This window comes from Ursus maritimus, unplaced genomic scaffold, assembly GCF_017311325.1.
Source record: "Ursus maritimus isolate PB19 unplaced genomic scaffold, ASM1731132v1 scaffold_2, whole genome shotgun sequence".
Lineage (NCBI taxonomy): Eukaryota > Metazoa > Chordata > Mammalia > Carnivora > Ursidae > Ursus > Ursus maritimus.
The window spans coordinates 45,694,920-45,713,982 of NW_024424452.1; the positions used below are offsets into that span (position 1 = coordinate 45,694,920).

The 19,063-nt window shown below is 51.6% G+C and overlaps 1 protein-coding gene across 2 annotated transcripts in view; it reads left to right on the plus strand.

The window, feature by feature from the left end:
* The window catches only part of LOC103658289 (carboxyl-terminal PDZ ligand of neuronal nitric oxide synthase protein), a 267,594-nt gene that overhangs the window by 215,384 nt on the left and 33,147 nt on the right, over positions 1 to 19,063 (plus strand). For both annotated transcript variants that reach the window (XM_040635968.1, XM_040635967.1), the window contains exons 5-6: positions 7,205 to 7,313; positions 15,332 to 15,473. In XM_040635968.1, the coding sequence (XP_040491902.1) occupies positions 7,205 to 7,313; positions 15,332 to 15,473 (251 nt within the window). The remainder of the gene's footprint in view (positions 1 to 7,204; positions 7,314 to 15,331; positions 15,474 to 19,063) is intronic.

Consider the following 19,063-nt stretch of genomic DNA (forward strand, 5'->3'; position numbering starts at 1 on the left):
TGCCTTCATTGACTTTCAGAAGAGAGATGTGGCCTCGCCTGACTCGGCTGGTCCTCATCTCTTACCCTAAGTATGCCGTAGATCACAGTGATGATTGAGACGTTTGTGTACTTTTCTTCCTTGAAGGAACCTTAGAAATGGCTCCAGTGTTTGCATTTCTCTGCCTGCAGTTGCGTGCATGGGCTTGATGGTCTCTCAGGGTGTCTCCTAGCTGGGGACCCCTGGCTTCCCCCAGACCACGCTGTTGGGGTGCAGGTCTGTGAAGACCATGGGACGTGATGCGTCCCAGCACCGGGGACAGCTGTAAAGTAAGCAGACCAGTTCCACGAGGGACTGTGGGACCAGCTGATGAGCTCATCGCCGTCCCCTCACGCCAGAGAGCAGCCTGAGGAACCGTCTGAGGGAGGCTGGCCTCACGTCAGGAGTGGCTAAAATGAGGGATGAAGAAGACAGAAATGGAAGGAACTTCTAATAGAAGAAAACCAGCCGAAGTGATAAAGAGCCCCGGGAATGCAGCGGGAGGAAAAGATAATCAGACCAAAGCAGTAGTAAGAGAGAAAAATGATCACCATGAAGGTCGATTTTATCTAAAGATTCAATTACAACTAAGAGTCATGGAAAAAATGTGACAAGCAGGGACAGGAGTGTGGACGCGTGTGCATGCAGCAGGGCTGGTGGGCACAGACACACCAGTCCTCGGGCGAGATGCAGGGGCGGGGCGGGGGGGCGCTCGCTGCTCTAGATCCTCATGGGGTTCTGTTAGCAAAGCACTGGGGGCCCCCTCCAAACTACCACCTCTCCTAAAACTGCCCCCAGGCCCTCGGAGGATAATGCATTCATTTGGGGGAGGGCGGCTGGCTGCCTGAGGGCGTCATTGCTCCTGCAGGGGGAGTCGCAGGGGCTTTTCCCAGGACCTTGCCGTCCTCAGCTGGTCTGACACAGCAGGGCGGTCCTGGTGTCTGTCTCCTGCACTTTCCACCTTGCGCTTTGTTCTTTCCTGGAGGTTTGGCCTTGAGAAGACCCCACTGGGGGCCCCTGGCTGGCTCGGTTGGTGGAGCGTGCTACTCTTGATCCTGGGGTTATAGGTTCGGGCCCCACACTGGGTGTGGAAATGACTCAAAAATAAAATCTTAAAAAAAAAAATCCCATCAGGTTTTGTCTCTGCCGTCTGCAAGTTAGTTGGTAGCTTATCTTTCCAGTCACGGTTCTTTCCTCTTTGTCCTTGCGGGTGTCTTTTGGGTTAGGAATGCCCACAACTCTGAGACCTCAAGGCCCCAGCCCCACTCATGGTGATGTGAGGGGACCAGTGATGATTTCTCTTTGTTCTTTCACTTGCAAGTTCACAAAAGTATTAAAAGTATGTCTACAGCACTTCATGGGTTACGGAATATTTGCCCATCCACTGTCTCACCCACTCTCAATTTGCCCAAGCCTTGGGGTTCTGTGCTTTGGGCTGTGGCAGGCCCCAGGCCAGCTAGTGAGACCCTCCCGGGAGGCTGTGGGGCCCGTGTGTGGGGCTCCCTCTCTGTGGGTCTTGTGGGGGGCCAGCGTGTATGTAGACTCAGGAAACCTGGCTCGTGACTTTTGACATTCTCTGTAGCCAGTAGATTCCAAAGTCAGCAGGCGGTCCCCACTGAGGTGAGGGCGGGGGGCAGAGCACTCACACCGGGCGCATGGCCATGCGGGTTTCGAGGTCGTCCTGTCCGAGAGAAGGATGGTGACAGAGTAACCAGGAGACCGAGAGGCAGGAAGGGATGAGACTTGAGGACAGAAGTGCAACGTGATTCCAGTTGGTCCCAGAAAGGTGAGCCCGTGGAGAAAAGTCATGGTGGCTCCCCAGGTTTTACGTAGTGATCCTTAAAAGTACTCAGTGTGGCAGGCAGAGCTTAAAAGCCGGTGTGAGTGCAAAGGAGCAGCCCTGATGGACGGAGCTCCTGGGTGCAGTGGGCTCTCGGAAAAGGCTGAGGATGAGAGAAATAGCACAGGGGACGGTGACATGGGACAAGAAGCTCCCAAGCCTCTCTCTACGTGTACGGATTCCCTTTTCCTACCTCTCTCTCTTTCTCTTTTCTTCGGTGGAGAACTATCTGATCTTCAAACTGGAAACGCTAGAACATAGGTGACTTACAAAACCATGTTTGAAAACTGCGAGGAAAAAGGTGTCCCTCCTTTAAGTGTGTCTGGGCCTCGGGCACTTGGGTCCTGGGGTCCTAATGAATGAGATGGGAGAAGATGGCCAGGATACGACATTCCATCCCACTTTTTAGGGAGGAGGAAAGTCTGGGTCCAGGGACACACCAGTGAACTCGTCGAAGAGATCATTAAGCAGACCGATGACCCGGGTGTGCTGAGGAAGTCCACCTTGCGAGCGGTCGTGTGAATCGGCTTCAACTGTCTGAGTTGACCACGGTGTGAGGCAGTGGCGAGATGCTGTCACGAAATAAAAAACCACACTCAGAGATGCCCGGAACGTGATTGAGTTCTGCGTCCTTGGAAAGAGTCACTGGAGAGTTGGGGTATGTCCAGAAAAGGTTCACAAGGAAGAGGGAACTCCTGTTTACTGAGCAAGCAACTCGCCACGTGCCGGGCATTGTGTGAAGTGTGGGTGTGGGTGTGTTCTCATACTTCATGCCTTGAAGAGGTGGTTAATATACCAATTTAAGTGAGGAGGCAAAGGGTTATGTCAATGGGGTAGTTGGCCTGAGGTCAACAGCTGGGAAGTGGAAAAGCTACGACTTGAACCCAGAGCTTCCACAGCCCTCAGCGCAAGCCTGGCGGAGCGGTAAGTGATGGACGCGGGCCCGTGCCAGAACTATTGGAAGGAGACGTAGCGCGTCACGTTAACAACGAGGGGAGTAAACAGAAGCATGGCGGTGGTTTCCACATATTCAGAAGGTTGCCCTTTGGAAGGAGGATTAGCCTTGTTCTCTGAAGCCCCAAAGGGTGGAAGTAGGGCAGTGATATCGAGGGGATAAGAGCAGTTACTGTTCTCTGGGGCGCCTGGGTGGCGCAGCGGTTAGGCGTCTGCCTTCAGCTCAGGGTGTGATCCCGGCGATCTGGGATCGAGTCCCACATCAGGCTCCTCCGTTGTGGGCCTGCTTCTTCCTCTCCCACTCCCCCTGCTTGTGTTCCCTCTCTCGCTGGCTGTCTCTATCTCTGTCAAATAAATAAATAAATAAAATCTTAAAAAAAAAAAAAGAGCAGTTACTGTTCTCTAACCACCTGCTGCTAGAAGCTCCCCTCGTGTGTGCATTCCTCCTCCAGACCCCGGGGGTGAGGTGCAGCACCGTGACCACCCCCGTTTCGCTGGCGAGGAACCTCAGGGAGATAATGGCCAGGATCTCCCGCCAGTCAGTGGCTGAGCCTGGGCCTGAGATCCAGGTCTGTCCCACACCAGGGCCAGCATTTTCAGCCATTTCCCTCCACTGGGTTCCTGTTGGCAGATTTCTAGTCAACATAAGCAGAAATGCCCAAGTAAACGAGAAGCTCCCGAAAGGGAGTTCTCCATTGGGGGAGTGAATGGCCCTTCACTGACAAATCCTGAGGGGCGGGGACCCCGGGTTGGAACTGGGCCTGATGACCACACAAGGTGCCTTCGTGATACTGTTTTTTTCCTGTGCTCTTGAGAGAAACAAGTTTACTTTAATAGTCAAGGAAAGGGGGTGTTGGTGGTGGGTCTGGTGGTTCTTTATCCCTCGGTGAACCTGAATTTTCAGATAAGCCCCAAATCCAGTTTCTCCAAGATACCGTTTCTAGTTCAGCCATTTATGGTAGATTTATGGATAGAACGATCCGTAGAAGAGTTTATTGCTATAGCTTTGAAGTGTAACAGTTCCATGAACAGGTGAAAATTGTAATTCTGTGCATGTTTGAAAATAAAAACAAGAAAACTGAAGGGGGAACAAAACCTAACAAAACCCTAGTAATCATTATTACAGTAAAATGAACCACTATATTACAGTATATGAACTACTCGTATCCCACCTGAGGTAATTATACGGAAAGTTGAGAAAACGGAGATACTTTTTGGAAGCAGCATCAAAACTGCACCAGACATGAGGATAAAGAAGGGGAAGAAAATCTTTCCTTATTCTGTGGAACACACGTGTTGGTGTCCTCCCCTCCCCCACCCCCAACACACACACACACACACACACACACACACACACACACACACAAGAAAACCAGGGTAGGGAGAAATAAGGGTTCTTGGAATATGGAGTTTTGCACCTGAGGCCTTAATTTGTTGACGTGTTCATTTGTTGGTGAATGAGGTCACATGGAAAAACTTTCTGCTGCTTTGACTGTGTTGGTGGACACTTTTCTAAGCTCTGACTGGCTGACTTTTTTGGTTTGCTAGACGCTACTTTTTCTTTTTTTCCTTTTTTTTGGGGGGGGTTATCTTTAATAATGACATGTTACTTTGCTGAACTCAGAACATAGCACCACCTCCAGAAAACCCCAGTCCCCAGGGACTGTATCCACACACGGCTGTCCTCGTATTTGCTGGAAGGGTGCTTTGTCCATCAAGGGAAGGTTAGCTTTCCTTGCTGCCTTTCCTGGCCACCTTCCTGGTCTCCGTGTCCTGTTGGCAAGCCGCTCGGCCTTCATTTCTGCCCTGTCAGTTTTAAATCCAGCTCTCAGTCCTTAGGGCGTTGTGTAGTAATTAAAAACTCAAAAATGGAAGCAGTTTTATGTATGATTCAGCTGAACTAACTGACCTTACTTCCTCGGTTGGGGGGAGCAAGGGGAGGAGTGGAAAACCAGACAGACCACATCACAGATGCTCCCTAATGACGGCACCTCCCTCCCTCGTCAGCTGGCATTAGGAACCTTCTGCGTGCTCATTACCATGCTGGCACTGCGGACACCAGGATGTGGTCCTTTGGAAAACTTCAGGGAGCTCTAACATAAATGTCGTCGTAGTATAAGGGAGGTGCTGTGGCAATGGGGAGCCCCAGGGGGTCAGCAGCTCCAGTCTGGGGGGTGGAGTAGGCAGGAAGTGTGTCTGAACCGAGCCTTGAAGGGTACCAAGACTGTCACAGCAGTGGCAAAGGCAGGTAGGTGTGTGAGACTGGTTCTGAAGGACTGTGTAGGTCAGGACTCCGGCGAGAGACGAAAGCAGGAAGGTAGCCGTGCGGAGGAGCTTGGACTTGTTCGGAGGGCGGTAGGAAGCCTTTGTGAGGTTTTTAGAGGGAAATAATGAGATGTAGTTTGTGTTTTTAAAAATACCACTTTGCTAGCAAGGTAGAGAATGGGCTGGCCATAGGGGAGCTGGGAAGCAGAAAGAGATGCTAGACAGGTTGCAAAATTCCAGGTGAAAAAAGAAGGATCTGTGAACTAAGGCAGTACCGTGGAAAAGAAGACGAAAATACATTTCCAAGCCGTGTTGAGGGAATGGGCTGCAAAGAACGGGGTCATGAGCAATAGATAATGGAGAACAAGGGAGGGAGTCGTGGATGCACCTCAGGCTTCTGGCTCGAGTGGATCTGGGGCCCCTCATCCAGATGGGGCTTGGGAGAAGGAAGGCCTCGTTTGCTTGGGGTAATATAAGGACATTGATTAATTCAATGGTGGGGGGGCACGATAAATTTGAGAAGCTTCAGAGATGTTCAGCGGGAGACATCTGAAAGGATTGCCAGGGTGGGGGGCGCTGGGTCTCAGGCAGGAGGTGCCGAGGTGTAGTGGTTGGCGGTCCCTTCCACATCCCTTCTCTTTCTCAGAAGCCGCATTCAACAAGCAGACCCACCTCTCGTCTGCATCGTTCACAGTTGGTGGGCATGTGAGATGTACTGACGTGACTTCCACCCCAGTGAGCCGGAGAATGGGGTCTCCGAGGTGAACTTGGGTTTCCTGCCAGGATTCTCTGTGTCCACCTTTCTTCTGAATGTCCCTTCTAGGCTCCTTGGGGTCTTTGGTGGGAATCTCAGTAACAAGGCTACTGAGAGACCGTATTGGTAAGAAGTACAAAGGCACTTTCCTCATGATCGTATCTTCCCGGTAACCCGGCCAGGTGTTGCTATTAATTGTCCCGTCTGAGAGGTGCCAGCCTCTGGGGATTACGTGGCTTGCCGCAGTCAGTGGCAGAGTTGCGGTCCCACGGATGTGCCCCAGCACTCAGACCTGGCCGATCCCGTGGCACCCTGTCCTAGGCCCCCTTCAGACTGCGCCACTGGGGCCTTGCTTACAACATTCCTCCTTTCTGCAGCCTTCCCTCCCCTCCTCTCTTGCCCCCAGCAGCCAGAAAAGAGCATCAGGAAGTGAGTCCTCTGCTCAGAAGCCCCCAGTGGTTTCTCTTCTCACCTGGAGTACACGCTGTGACCTTCCAGGGCCCCTGTGTGCTGGCCTCTGGCTGCTTCCGTGACCCTGTCACCGAGCACACGCACTCCACTGAAGCCACCCTGACCTCTGGCCGTTCCTCGAACGCTTCCAGCACCTTCTGAATGCCGCAGGGCTTTCGCGGGAGAGGTTCCCACTTCTGCAGTGGTGTCGCCCAGGTGGTTCCATGAGAGGTTCCCTCCCGCTCAGGCCTCTGCCCCTCCGTGAGGCCCTCCCCCTGCCACTTTGTCGGATGCTCTGCCCCTTGTTCTTCTGCCTCTTTTTCCTCAGAGCACTCGTATTGTTTGCTTGTTGAGATCTCCTGCATGCGAGCTCTGTGGATTGAGCGCCTTTCTTTGTCCTCCTGCTGCCGGGAGAGCGCCCGGCCCACAGCGCGCACGCGGGGGGACTGGGGAACCACGGAGTGAGCGCATGGAGGCCGTGGGCCTGCCAGAGGGGGACGGGAAGTGAAGTCACTACCACGGAGGGGCTCGATAATGCAACAGAGTATCTTCCTCTCCCCCAGTGGGGCCGGCCTTGCTGGTTCCGTGACTGTCCTCATTTGGAGAGAACCATGAACAGGTATCTGGAAACATGCCGACATTTCCACGGGTAGGATGCAGATTTATTGCTCTGATAGGGATGGCGACAATTTTTTTCTTTGTAACACACAAGTCACCAGCACAGATTTGCTGCCTAGTAGGAGTGTGGGGTCCGTGTCCTACCCATGCCCTCACTTCTGAATCCGGAGCTCACTCAGGGGAGTGTCTGGAACCGGTTGAAAGTGCCGCCTTCTTTCACAGGAAGAAGCGAGCTCTGTCTTCAGCGTGCCCTTCAACGAACCTAATGCCACCTTCGGTGCATCTTTCTGTTGCTCTCTCTATAGGATCTTCTATGTGTCTCATGATTCCCAAGACTTGAAGATCTTCAGCTATATCGCTCGAGACGGTGCCAGCAATACCTTCAGGTGTAACGTCTTTAAATCCAAGAAGAAGGTAAATGGGCAGTCACTGGTCATTTTTCATTTTCCTCTGAGGAAACCAGAGTAGCCCCCCTCCCCAACGTTGACCCATCCCCTGTCGTTAGGCAAGACTCGAGGTGGCCGTGTGCGTGCGCCACGTGGGGGAGCCTGGCGAGCCATCTGGTGGTACCCCTGTGTAATGAAATTCCCCTTCAGTTTCGTCTCAGCTTTATATTCCGTGACATGCGGACAACTGGAGAGGTCTCAGCCATCGGATGAGGGCTCATGAGGGCTCCGGAATAGGACAGGTAGATCGTACCAGGAGTGATGCTCCCCTTGGTGTGTGGTAGGCAAGAAGCACGGCCATTGACTTGAGTGACCTTTCATTGTAATTTTGTCTATCGATCAGGGTCTACAAGTCATGACAGGCAGAGTCTAGTGTAGACTCTGTGCAAGGCCGGTTGTCCTGGGTGGTTATTTTGGGGTCGTAACCTTGAAAATTGAATAAATGCAACTTTGGCAATTTGGTAGATGCTTTTTCTGTCATTTCTCCAGGAATTTAACCCAGAATTGGGGTTAGAAACCTGGGGTCTAGCCCCTCCCTCTCTACTAGAGCCCTGAGAGATGTTATGTGGGCCACTATCCCCTGCGGGTCTCAGCTTCCTTGTCTATAAAACAAAGAGGAGAGTCAAAAGCAGGGTTTCCTAAAACGTCTCCTGGAAAATATTTGCCATCCAAAACATTCCATGTTAAAAGTACTCTCCTTGAATTGGCTGGGAAGTCCTAACGTTCAAGAAACCCCTGTAATGCTGTTTAACCCAGCATTTTGTAGAACTGATTCAGCCACGGGATCATGTTTTTGCCTCGTAATCTGTGTAATAGCCTAGGAACTATTTTTCCGCAGAAGGGATTTCGGAAAACACTTTATTTATGCCTCTAAGATTCCTTACACGTCTGCTGCTCTGTCCACAGACCACCGAGCACAGCTTTCTGTGAGGACGACTTCCAGATCCCTTCCTGCGTACCCCTTCTTTGATGCCGTATGACATCGTGTACTGTAAAGCATCTTTAACAGACTTGTAGGGACCTTGTCAAGTGGGCCTCATCAGAATAATACACAACAGAGTCACGAGTCACTAATCTGGGTGTCCCGTCCCCCCACCTTGGCTCCACAAGGAGAATTCTGCTTTGCTGATGTAGCGTCTTCCTCTAAGGAGATTGGTGCCCTGGGCCACCTGTTCCCAGCCTTTTTAATGCAAATCATGGAATTTGGATGGAAGGAGCTAGAACTGGAAAGGTAGAAGGAAAATGCGCAAGTTGCCAGACTTCTAGATGATAGCACAGTGGAGCGAAAATGTGTAAGTGGGGCTAAGTCGAGCCGCATATTGAAGAACTGATAGGAAGAGGAGGAGGGAGAGGGGGAGAGAGAAACACCAGCGGGGCTGTGGATGAGCACGGGGGCCTTGGGACGGTGAAAGTCTCTTCTACAGCTTTGAGGTGCAGGGGATCTGGGAAATGCAAAGTGTTCTGAGAATTAAGAATTGGATCATCCGTAATGTGGTTTGACAGGTGCAACTGAAGACTACAATCCCCTTTTAATTCCTTTTGAGTGCCCAACTGTCCATCCGCCGTCAGTTCTGTCCAGAGACTGGACCACGTGGGCCTTGGGATTTATTAGAGCTACACATGGCACATTATAATTTACCAGGGACTTTAATATTTAATCTTGCTTGATCCTTCTAAAACTTCTCTGAAGAAGTTAAGACAGGTCATTTTCACCCCCGGTTTCTCAGATGACTAAATTGAAGCTCAGAGAGATGAAATGACTTGCCCACGGTCCCGTGGAGAGGCACTGGCCAGTGTCAGGGAGCCGGGCAGAAGGAGAGAATTCTGAGCCAAGGAAAACCTTGGTAAAGGGTATCGTTCATTATGTTTGCTTTGCAACAGATCTAACGGAGTGATCCAAACACAGTGGGGTCGTCCCGTCCTTCTGCCAAAACCTGAGTCGGACAGAAGTGCCCACTGGGACTCTGACCTCGAGGCGAAGCTCAGAATTAAGTTCTTACCCAGTGACAAAGAGTGGTCACCTGGCTCCCTCTCAGTTGGGCTTTTCCCACGTTTCCTAGCTCTCGGAGCTCATTCGGATCTCTGGCTCTTCTATTTTCCGTGTTCCTTTTCCCCTCACCTCCTGAGACGGTAACTCTCGGTGGAGTGGGTTCTCAGGCCCTTTGCTGGCCTGCAGCCACGCAGCTGACAGTGGTGCCCAGACAGCCTGTGAGGCCCCCCGCTGCCGAACCATGGACGGAAGGGCTGGTCAGGAGAAGTGAGTTGTGCAGGAAAGCCAGCAGATGGGGGGAGGGCAAGGGACACTGACCCTGGTCGGGAGACAGTGATTTACTTTTTCATAAAGCACTCTGGTCTGGGGAAGTCATAGTTAGCTTGAGAAAGGGTTTTAATTGGCCAGTCACAGAAATACTTATGAAGTGGGGGGGGGGGGCTCCATGCCCTGAGGGGATGTGTCCTGCAGGGATGTTTTTGGAGCTTGGAGGTCAGTCGGGAGGTCTGCTTACTGGCAGCCAGCACACCTGGCTGTTCTCCAGAGCCTTCGTGTTGATCATAGTGTAGAAAATCCTCCAATGAGCTCCTTGCTCTGTCAGGGCCTGGGGATACTGCTGTTCAGATCACACCGTGGCCCCCGTGTGGGCACCCAGGGCCTGTTCCCCATGACAGGCTCCTCGTGTGGTTGTCACCCTTCCCTTCGCGTTCACCCTGGGGACCAGAGCTGTCTCTTCTGTCGGTTGAGAATAGGGGTCAGGCGTCTCTGCTGTCCCGGTGGAGGCCCCCGTCCTCTCCCCAGCACGACCATGATTCTGGGTCTGTGGATCCTCACACAGGTCGCTCATGCATATGGCCAGCGTGGTTCTCCTCCTAGGCTCTCATCAGAGCCAGGCAGCGAAGATTGCGGGAAGCGAACCGAGCCCCTGCTAGTCGTCTGGTACTCCGGGTTACTCAGGCTCTGGCTCCGCAGGGAATCATCTACCTTGGTTACCTGCTGTGTGCCTGCCACTCTTCTAAACCCTTTATGTGAGTTAACCTCCTTTCATTCCTCCGGCAGGCGTGTGAGATAGGTACTCTTACGCTCTTCATTTTCCAGATGGGAAAACAGAAGCTTAAGGGACATAAGTCATAGTAAGTAGAACTGAACGCTGAGAGTCTGACTCTTAACCACTCCATTTTACTGCTTCCCATCAGGAAGTTGCATAACAAGGAGTAACCTTGTTCTCCAAGATCTATTTGCAGTAAGATTCTCCTGCCCTTGTCATTTGGGTGTGGAGAGCTCCTTAATTCTGAATGACCCAGGTCACTCTGCCAGATTTTCCTTTTTTCCTCTCACTGTCTTTGTAGGGCCGGTATTGACTCCACTGCATAGTTGGGGAAGGGAGGGGCCCAGGGAAGTGGGTAGCCATTGGTCACACAGTGAGTCGGCCCCACCACTGATTCTAGAACCGGGCTGCCCGCCTCCTCGCCCCGAGCTTTGGCCACTAGCCTCTGTCACATGAAACTCATAAAAGGAACGTGAGCCTCTGGACTTGAGCTGCTCCAGCCGCCCAGTGCGATGAAAGGCATCTCAGGAATGCCGGTGGTAGTGTGTGAAAGGATCTGATTTCCAGGAACGAGTTCTGTGTGACTGGGAAGGATTGCCAGGATTGTTGGTGGGCGTGTGTCTGCGGAGGAGGGGTCTGTCCCAGCCTTGTTCAGACTTTTGTGACAAGAGGAGGGCTGGGAGTGGGTCTTTGCCTGGCCAGGAGCGTCCGGTGGAGATGTTTCCTAATGACCATGGCATTCTGCTTCCCTCCTCGGGGGTGTGGTGATAGCATTCACGTGCAGGGCCTCTTGCCTCCTGCGTGGTCTCTTGACCTCTCCCGTGGAGTGGATGTCGCCCTCCTGTCTTGTCCTCGCGGCCCCGGGAGGATGAGGCTGTCGGCCCTGATTAAGCGTGACTGTACTTAATAACACACCAGTGCGTGAGGTGTTGGTGATCAACAGGGGCTGCAGGGATCTCCCCGCTCTCTTCGCGGGCCGCTCCTTGAAATCATTTTGCCTGCAGTCACAGCTCCATTGGTTTGGGTTAGGAGAAATTACTTCCTGCTGTCATGCCGTCACCATCAGATGAGGGGCCACAGCTGAGAAGTCTCACCGTCCTTGAGCCCTTGTGATGGATTTTGAATGGTGACGACAGTCATGGGCTAAACAATAAGTCACTTTGCCCGGCCATGTTTAGGATGAAGGAGAGGGAGGTCCTACACGTAGGGCAAGAGCCTCTTTGTTTATATTTTAAATGTTGGGGTGGAGGGATGGGGTTGAGAAGTCAAAAGAGAGAAATCACAGGTCTCAGAACTCATCTGGTCCAAACCTCTCTGTTTATGGATGAGGAAATCGGCACCTGGGAAGGTGAGTTAACTTGCTCGCGGTCACCTGGGTGGTTACTGCCAGTACCGAGGTGATAACCCAGCCTTCTTGCCTCTGTGATCTTGTGGTTCATGGACGGGCAGAGTACAAGGAAGAGCCCAGCCCTGGGAATTTTAAGATCCCCTGTCTCCTATCAATGTTGAAAGTCCTACTCACTTTGAGACTAAACTTTCCCATAGTGGGCAATATTCTGGTGTTCCAGGCACTGCCTCAGTCAAATTATCAATCAAGGCCATTCCATAACCTGTCGGACAGAATCCTCACCCACCTCCTGTTTCAGAGCCTTGGACCTTCTTCTGCGTAGAAGTCCAAATATATTTTCTTGCTTCAGCATTATGAATTCTATACACTGCTGTCATTTGATAGATACAAGCTTAAATCTTTTACTAGGGTTCAGAAAAGTAAAAAGAAAGCACATTAAAGAAACATGACCTTCAGTTCTATTTTTGTTGTTGTTGAGACCCTGGTAGTTCAGGTCAAGGTAGGGGCACTGGACTTTATTGCTGTGATAGATGAAAAGAATGATAAACCCAGGAGCTGTCCTGGAACTGACTTATTGGACTTCGGTCCCCTGAAATTCAGAAGCACACAGCAGGTAGGTCTTCAGGTGCGGGGGGCGGGGGCAGCAGATGAAACAGAGAAGAGAGAGCTGCAGACCAAGCATGCGTGTGCCCCGTGTTTCTCTCTTCGTACCGTTGCCGTCACCGTCTTCGTCCTCACGATGAGCACCTGCATCCCTTTCCTTACCAACCTGAAGACTCATTTCGTCACGTCCAGGAGTTGTGACATATAGCTTTTTCCAGGACAGTGAAATGCAGAGCAGTGCCCAAGGTCATTCATTAAGGCAGCTACGGACTCAGATGAATAGCCACCATTCTTCCTGTGTATGTAGCACTCGGGACATTCCCCATGTCTGCAGGGCCAGCCAGCAACAGGGTCGCTTAACGTGGGAACAGAAGATAAAACCATGGCTGACTGTAATTTTTCCCTGGATCAGCAAAGTATGGGGGCATCAACCTTTTTATTTCTGTCTTCCTGAAGCTACCACTGCAGGCTTCTGTGTGCTTTTGAGTGGCTGCCCACCGTCACGGAGAACATGGCGATAGTTCACGGGGGCCGCTGCCGTTCACTGGATACCGACACCCGTTAGGCATGTCGTCGCCTCCCACAGTAGGCACACTAAAGAGGACAGCTGTTAGTTGTGTCTCAACCCCTGCGCTGGACGGCGGGATGGCCTGGGGCTGAGGGAGAGGGAGGCCTTGTCAGCATGAATAAGTAGAATGGTTTAGAGAAGCATTTCTGTGTGTCATGAAGGTAAGTGGCATAAAGTTGTAAGACCGCTTCCTTTCCAGGCCCATTTCACAAAATTGCCTGTGATCGGCACTCTCCTGAGCTGCCGTGCTCCCCATCTGTGGCCAAGAGCCACTCTGAGGTGAGATAGTCCTTCCCAGCTTGAAAGACATCAAAGCAACCACAGCCAGCTTAACCTTGACAGCTCTAAGCCCCCAAATGCTTGGGGGCTGCTGATGGAAAGTGGCTTTTGGACAGGAAGATTTGATCCATGTGGCCACGTTCTTTCAGGGGGCTTTTGTGAGGCTAAACTGGATTTGTCCAGAAGTAATTCAGTAGACTGACACTTTGTAAAAAATCTAGTAAATTCCGGAGAATGGTCTGATTCTGGAACTGGAGAAGCTGCTTTCCCAGCGTGCCACTTGTGTGTTCTGCTCTGTGCCCGGCTGCCTCCACATCTTTACATCTCCACTTTGATTTCCAAAGGCCTGTTTGTGGTCCTGAGATGTGAGCAGCTCCTTGTGACCCACGGGGACCTGTGGGAAGGGTTCTTTTGAAAACTGCTTGTAATGAGAGCCCTCCCTCGTGGACTTAGACATGGCATATGAACTATTAAGTCTTAGCACGTATGAGTCCTCCCTTCCAAGGTGGCAGGCAGAACCAGTTTTCCCTGCTTGGAAGGCCAGAAGGCCCAGTCCCTGGGCGGGGCAGGCCCAGCAGGCAGGAACCAGCACGGCTGTGCAGAGAGCAGATGGCATGAGGGGAGGGAGGGTCAGGCCCTGCCTGGTGCAGGTTGGCCCTCCGAGCTGCCTTCAAGTAATTTCCCCCAACAGGGGTCCTTATGTGGGAATCTACTAAAAGTAGACTTCCCACTGGTGAGGGGAGGCAAGCCTGGAAGGTCAGAGGGCACCTGAACACACACAGCCATTTCTGAGAATTGGGAGCCATCCAGCGTCTTCCAACTCCGAGAGTGGTGAGAAGGGAGGCCAGTTCCTTAGGTGTGTCTAGTCCTCCTGTAAAGCAGGTAGCAGGGCGGCTTGATTCCGGGTTCGAGTTCAGAGGGCTCTTCATGGAACGTGCCACTGTGTCCTTTTACTATGAATGGAAATACGACCTCCATTAAAGAGGAGTAAAGCATAAATTGAAGCCATTTAGCAGCGAACGTGCAAACCTAGGACTCTAATCCAATTTTACAGCACCAGACACTCTAATCAATGTGGAGCTTGGCTAGCTAGGGACAGCTGACCCAGAGTCAGATCATCCAAAAGGTGACTGATCTCAGACGCAGGTGAAGAGGGACAGCCACGGTTAAATAAACTGCTGTCGGTGGTGGTGGAATGTGTGGGGACCCCGGGGACAAGGAGCAGTGAGCTGAGCTCACCCAGCCTGTAGCTGCACTGGACTCAGTCTTTGGAGGAAAGTGAAAGCTGACTGATGATACAGTTGGTCAGCTGTCCACTTTGGAGGCCAGGTGCTGGGAACCGTGGTTGTAGTCCTTCCTCACAGCCTGTGTGGGTCCCTTAAGACTGTGGGGGACGAGGCTTCTTTGTCCTGTCTCCTCTCCAAGTTAAGGAGAGCTAGACTCAAGCTCTGTTCTTGAGCTGTTAAAAGAAGCAGTTAAATAGCTCCTCAGTCCCCCACCTCCACCCCAATAAAGAAAGGAGGAAAAATAGAAAAGAGAATTAGCCACAGAACAGACCCAAGTGAGCAATGTCTTTAGAGCAAGACTGGCAAGGCTCTCCTTAGTTAAGCTTGCTGCCAGTGGTGTTCCAGGGGACTTGGATTCTGGGCTTCGCTGGCTCTGCTGCTTAGATGGTGGCTTCCCCGTCCTATCTCCCCACCACCCCTGGTCTGCTGGAGATTCACCATTTCCAGCAGGGAAGAAGTGACGGCTGAGTTGCTCTTCGTGTGGTGAACCCCTTGAACATCTGATTGTGGCTGGCAGAGGAGTCGGAAGGATCTCGACCACTTTTGTTAAACCTGGGAGGAGGAATTGGGTTAAGTCCAGAATCGGGGTATTTGCTCTCTGTCGTTCCAGTTGACTTATTGTTACAGAACCGTGGTGTCTATTTTTGGGCCATTTCAAGAAGAAAACTGTCTTCGCACTCTTCTTCGTGAGCGTGTGGACATCAGAGTCACATTAACTATGTCCACCTCTTTCCTTTGCTGGCTTCATGGGTCTCTGTCCACGTGGCCCCGGCACATCCTCTCCTGTCCCTGGCCCTTCTTGTTTCCTTGCAAAGGGTCCCCACGTCCTTCACTTGCTCTTTTCTTTTCCTTTCTCCCTCCCAGAGCCAAGCTATGCGAATCGTGCGGACGGTCGGGCAGGCCTTCGAGGTCTGCCACAAGCTGAGCCTCCAACACACGCAGCAGAATGCAGACGGGCAGGAGGATGGAGAGAGCGAGAGGAACAGCAGCAGCTCGGGGGACCCAGGTAGGCACCTGGCAAGTGGATGCGGTGGGCATAGATGGACAGGTGGGGGGGTGCGCCCAGCATGGGGCCGCGCCTCCCTCCACCAAGCCCCAGGCAGTCAGTCCACTTAAAAAACACTTTAGTGTTTCTTTTTCTCTCTGGATTCCAGATTTTCTTTAGGGACCGTATATGGCTTTCCTAATAGGAAATTAAAAGATGTTTATCGAACAAGGAAGCATTTAAGCGGCTGCTGGTACCAAATCCGACCCCAAGAAAACCTCAGTACAAAAGCAGCTCCATAAAACAAATTAGAAGATAAAATTTATAATGACCTTAATAGCTTCTTTCCTGTTTTCTAAATTCTGTAGTCCTGTAAACCCTCTATGTGGACATTTTTCCAATACCTCTCATTTTGAAATGTCATCGAGAGTCAGGAAACCTGAACATCTTTTATAAAAATACGAATTCTCCTGTTCATCTCTCCGTTTAACAGAACAAATACAAATTTCTGACGGTGAAAGGGGCACAATGGAAAGCTATTATATTCAGAACCTGGGGAATACAGATAAGGCAGTGAACAGAGAAAAATCCAAAGGTTCGACTGTTTGTGTTAACAGATAATCAATCATGAAAATCAAGTTAGTGAAGCATCCAGCTCAGGAAGTCAGAAAACAACAAAGTAAATCTCACGTTGCAAAGGGCTTGAGAGCACAGACGGCTAGTTTTCATTCTGGCAGCACCAGTCCCCGGCTGTGTGATCTGGGGCAAGTTAATAACCTCTCTGAGCCTTAGTGTCCTCCTTGGACGAAAACAGGAATAAAGTCGTGTCCCCCTTATAGGATTATTGTGACCACAGATGACCAGGTACATGTGAAACGCCTGGTACGTAGTAAACACCAGCGACATGTTAGCTCTTATTATTGTAACAGAAATATGGAGAAATAAAAAAGCAAGAATAGAAAAATTTCTGGAAAAGATGAGTGATGACAGATGAGTGGCTTTGCAGACACGAAAACATAAAGCTACACCAGCTAAAACTGTACCGACGCGTGGATGTGTCCCCGGATGGGTCAGAATAGAGAGCTCGGACACAGACCCAGACACATACAACACGTGATATTGTTCTAGATATTGCTGGGAAGGTATTTTTCAGATGAGATTAACATTTATTTTTTTAAAGATTTTATTAATTTGAGAGAGAGTGAGTGCAAGCAGGGGGAGGAACAGAGGCAGAGGGAGAAGCAGACCCCCTGCTGAGTAGAGCGCCCGATGCGGGGCTCGGTTGCAGGACCCAGAGATCATGACCAGAGCCAAAGACAGACGCTTCAGTGACTGAGCCACCCAGGTGCCCAGAGACCAACATTTAAATCAGGAGGCTTTGAGTAAAGCAGAACAACACCCTCCATCGTGTAGGTGGGCCTCAACCAATCAGTTGAAGGCCTTAATAGAACAAAGGGGGAATTCTGCCAGCGGATTGCCTTTGGACTTGGACTGCAACTCTTCCCTGGGTCTCAAGCCCACCCTACAGATTTTGGACTTGTCACACCTCCACAATCACGTGAGCCACCTCCTTAAAATCAGTATGTCTATGTGTATTTCCCTGACAGAATTTCCATGACTCTGCAGGGCTGTAGGAGGGGAGCGGCCCTGTCATGTGCCCCGTGCTGCAGGGAGGCCGGTAGGTTGTATAGAGAGCATATCCGATCCGTGCCGGACCTCCTTAAGGATATACTCTCGGGTCTTTGACATCTTAAACTTTGAAGAAACGATTCTAGACCGGATGTTTCTACAAGTAGACTGTCATTTACGTTACATCTTGGGGAGAGGGGTGTGCAGAAGCAGCCAAGTAGCTGAGGTCCCGTGTGTATTGCTATTTGAGAAAACTGTCACCGAAAAGGTAATAAGGGGAGAGGTGACGTGGCTGCCGGGCCCGTTATTTCAATGCTGACCGTCCGCCACAGCTGGAGGAGCACAGCCACGTTGGTCTCGACCCACAGCCACTGTCACCACCACCGTCACCAGCGCTCTGCTCAGCCTGCCGGTCTCGCCCCCAGGCCCCACTTCCGCGATTCCCCCTGCTGCCTGCCCCAACCGCCGTCATCGTTAATAACATTTCCTTTTCCTCCAGCTTTCTTATTCTGAGAATATGATATATTACCTATAATGTACAAAATATGTGTTGATTCACTGTTACTGATACAGCGATCGACAGTAGGCTATTTTGGGGGCGTCAGAAGTTACACGTGGATTTTCATCCGCATGGGGTGGTCGGTGCCCCTAATCCCCATATGCTCAAGGGCCAGCTGTACGGTATTCCGAATACATATTACATGTAGCTATTCTGTGGCTCAGAGTCTGAAATGCACGACCTACCCCATCCACGCAGTGCGGGAAGGAGACAGAGGCTCTCTCGAGTCCCATGGTCTTAGGGCAGGTCTGCGTTCAGTGACGAATTGGGGTGCCCTCTGATTGCAGCGTTTACTATGAAGGTAAGGCTCCTCAGAGTACTAGCGTTTGGAATGCTGCAGGTCTGGGATGGGAAACCTTTCTTCCTCAAGGAAAGCTGCTTACTGCCCGGCCCCATAGTCCCTTCCTCTTTATGGCCCCTCCTGCTTGCTTATGGGCTGTGAACCACCAGGAACACATCTCTTCTGCCCATAAGTGCCTCTCCCAGAAGCATTCATTGACTGCAGTGAGATTTTCATCTGTAATGGGTCACCCGGAAGCACTAGAGTAGAACTGTTGCTTGGTTGGTTGGTTGGTTGTGTGTGTGTGTGTTCTGTTTTGTTACGAGCCTCTTGTGTCCATGTTAGGGAACTTTTCATTTAATGCAGTATTTGTCTTTCCCCCGGAGCCACCCCACGTGATGTGACAGCAGGCCCGGGGTGGCACAGCGGAGACCTGTTTACTCCGAGGACTTGGACTGTGCACGGGCTGTGCTGTCTTTGATGTCCTGTCGGCCCTTTGCCTTCTGGGTTTCAGCAATGCTTTTAGGATGGCATTCACCTTGTGTGCTGCCAATCCCGCTCCCTCCGTGCCTGCCTTTCTTTCCTCCCTCATTCTGTCCACCGTTCCCTACCCTCAGGGAGATTTGTCTTTTGTATCTTTTGGCAGCAGCGGCCTCAGGCCAGCCCCTGGGGCTCTGAGCCAGGTGGGGCCTCTGCTCCTGCTCCCCCTGCCTGGCTCTGCCTTGTGTGGTTTCTTTGACTCCTGGAGAGGGTTTCCTGGGAGAGATCCCGTTCCCTTGGAGGCATCCTCCTCCCACGGCAGCCGTCCAACCTGGGGAAGAGAAAACTCTGGCCATCTCGGCCGTGAGCGGTGGTTGGGGGAATAGTTATTTTGAACCTGGACCTCCTACTCACTCAGAACAGCGAGCACGCGGCTGACCGGTCCTGTGTGCTCTCTCGTCTTACCTGCTCCAGCCCCAGCCACCGCTGCCCGATCCCGTTTCTCCTTGGTTGTAGCGTCCTTCTTCATTCACCACATGTCCCATCTCGTTCCCCCGATGTGCCAGGCTCGATTCTGGGTAAACTGTGAACAGGACAGACAGGTCCCCGATGGCGAGGAGCTGGCTTTCAGAGTTGGGGTTGGGGGGTACGAACCTGTGACAG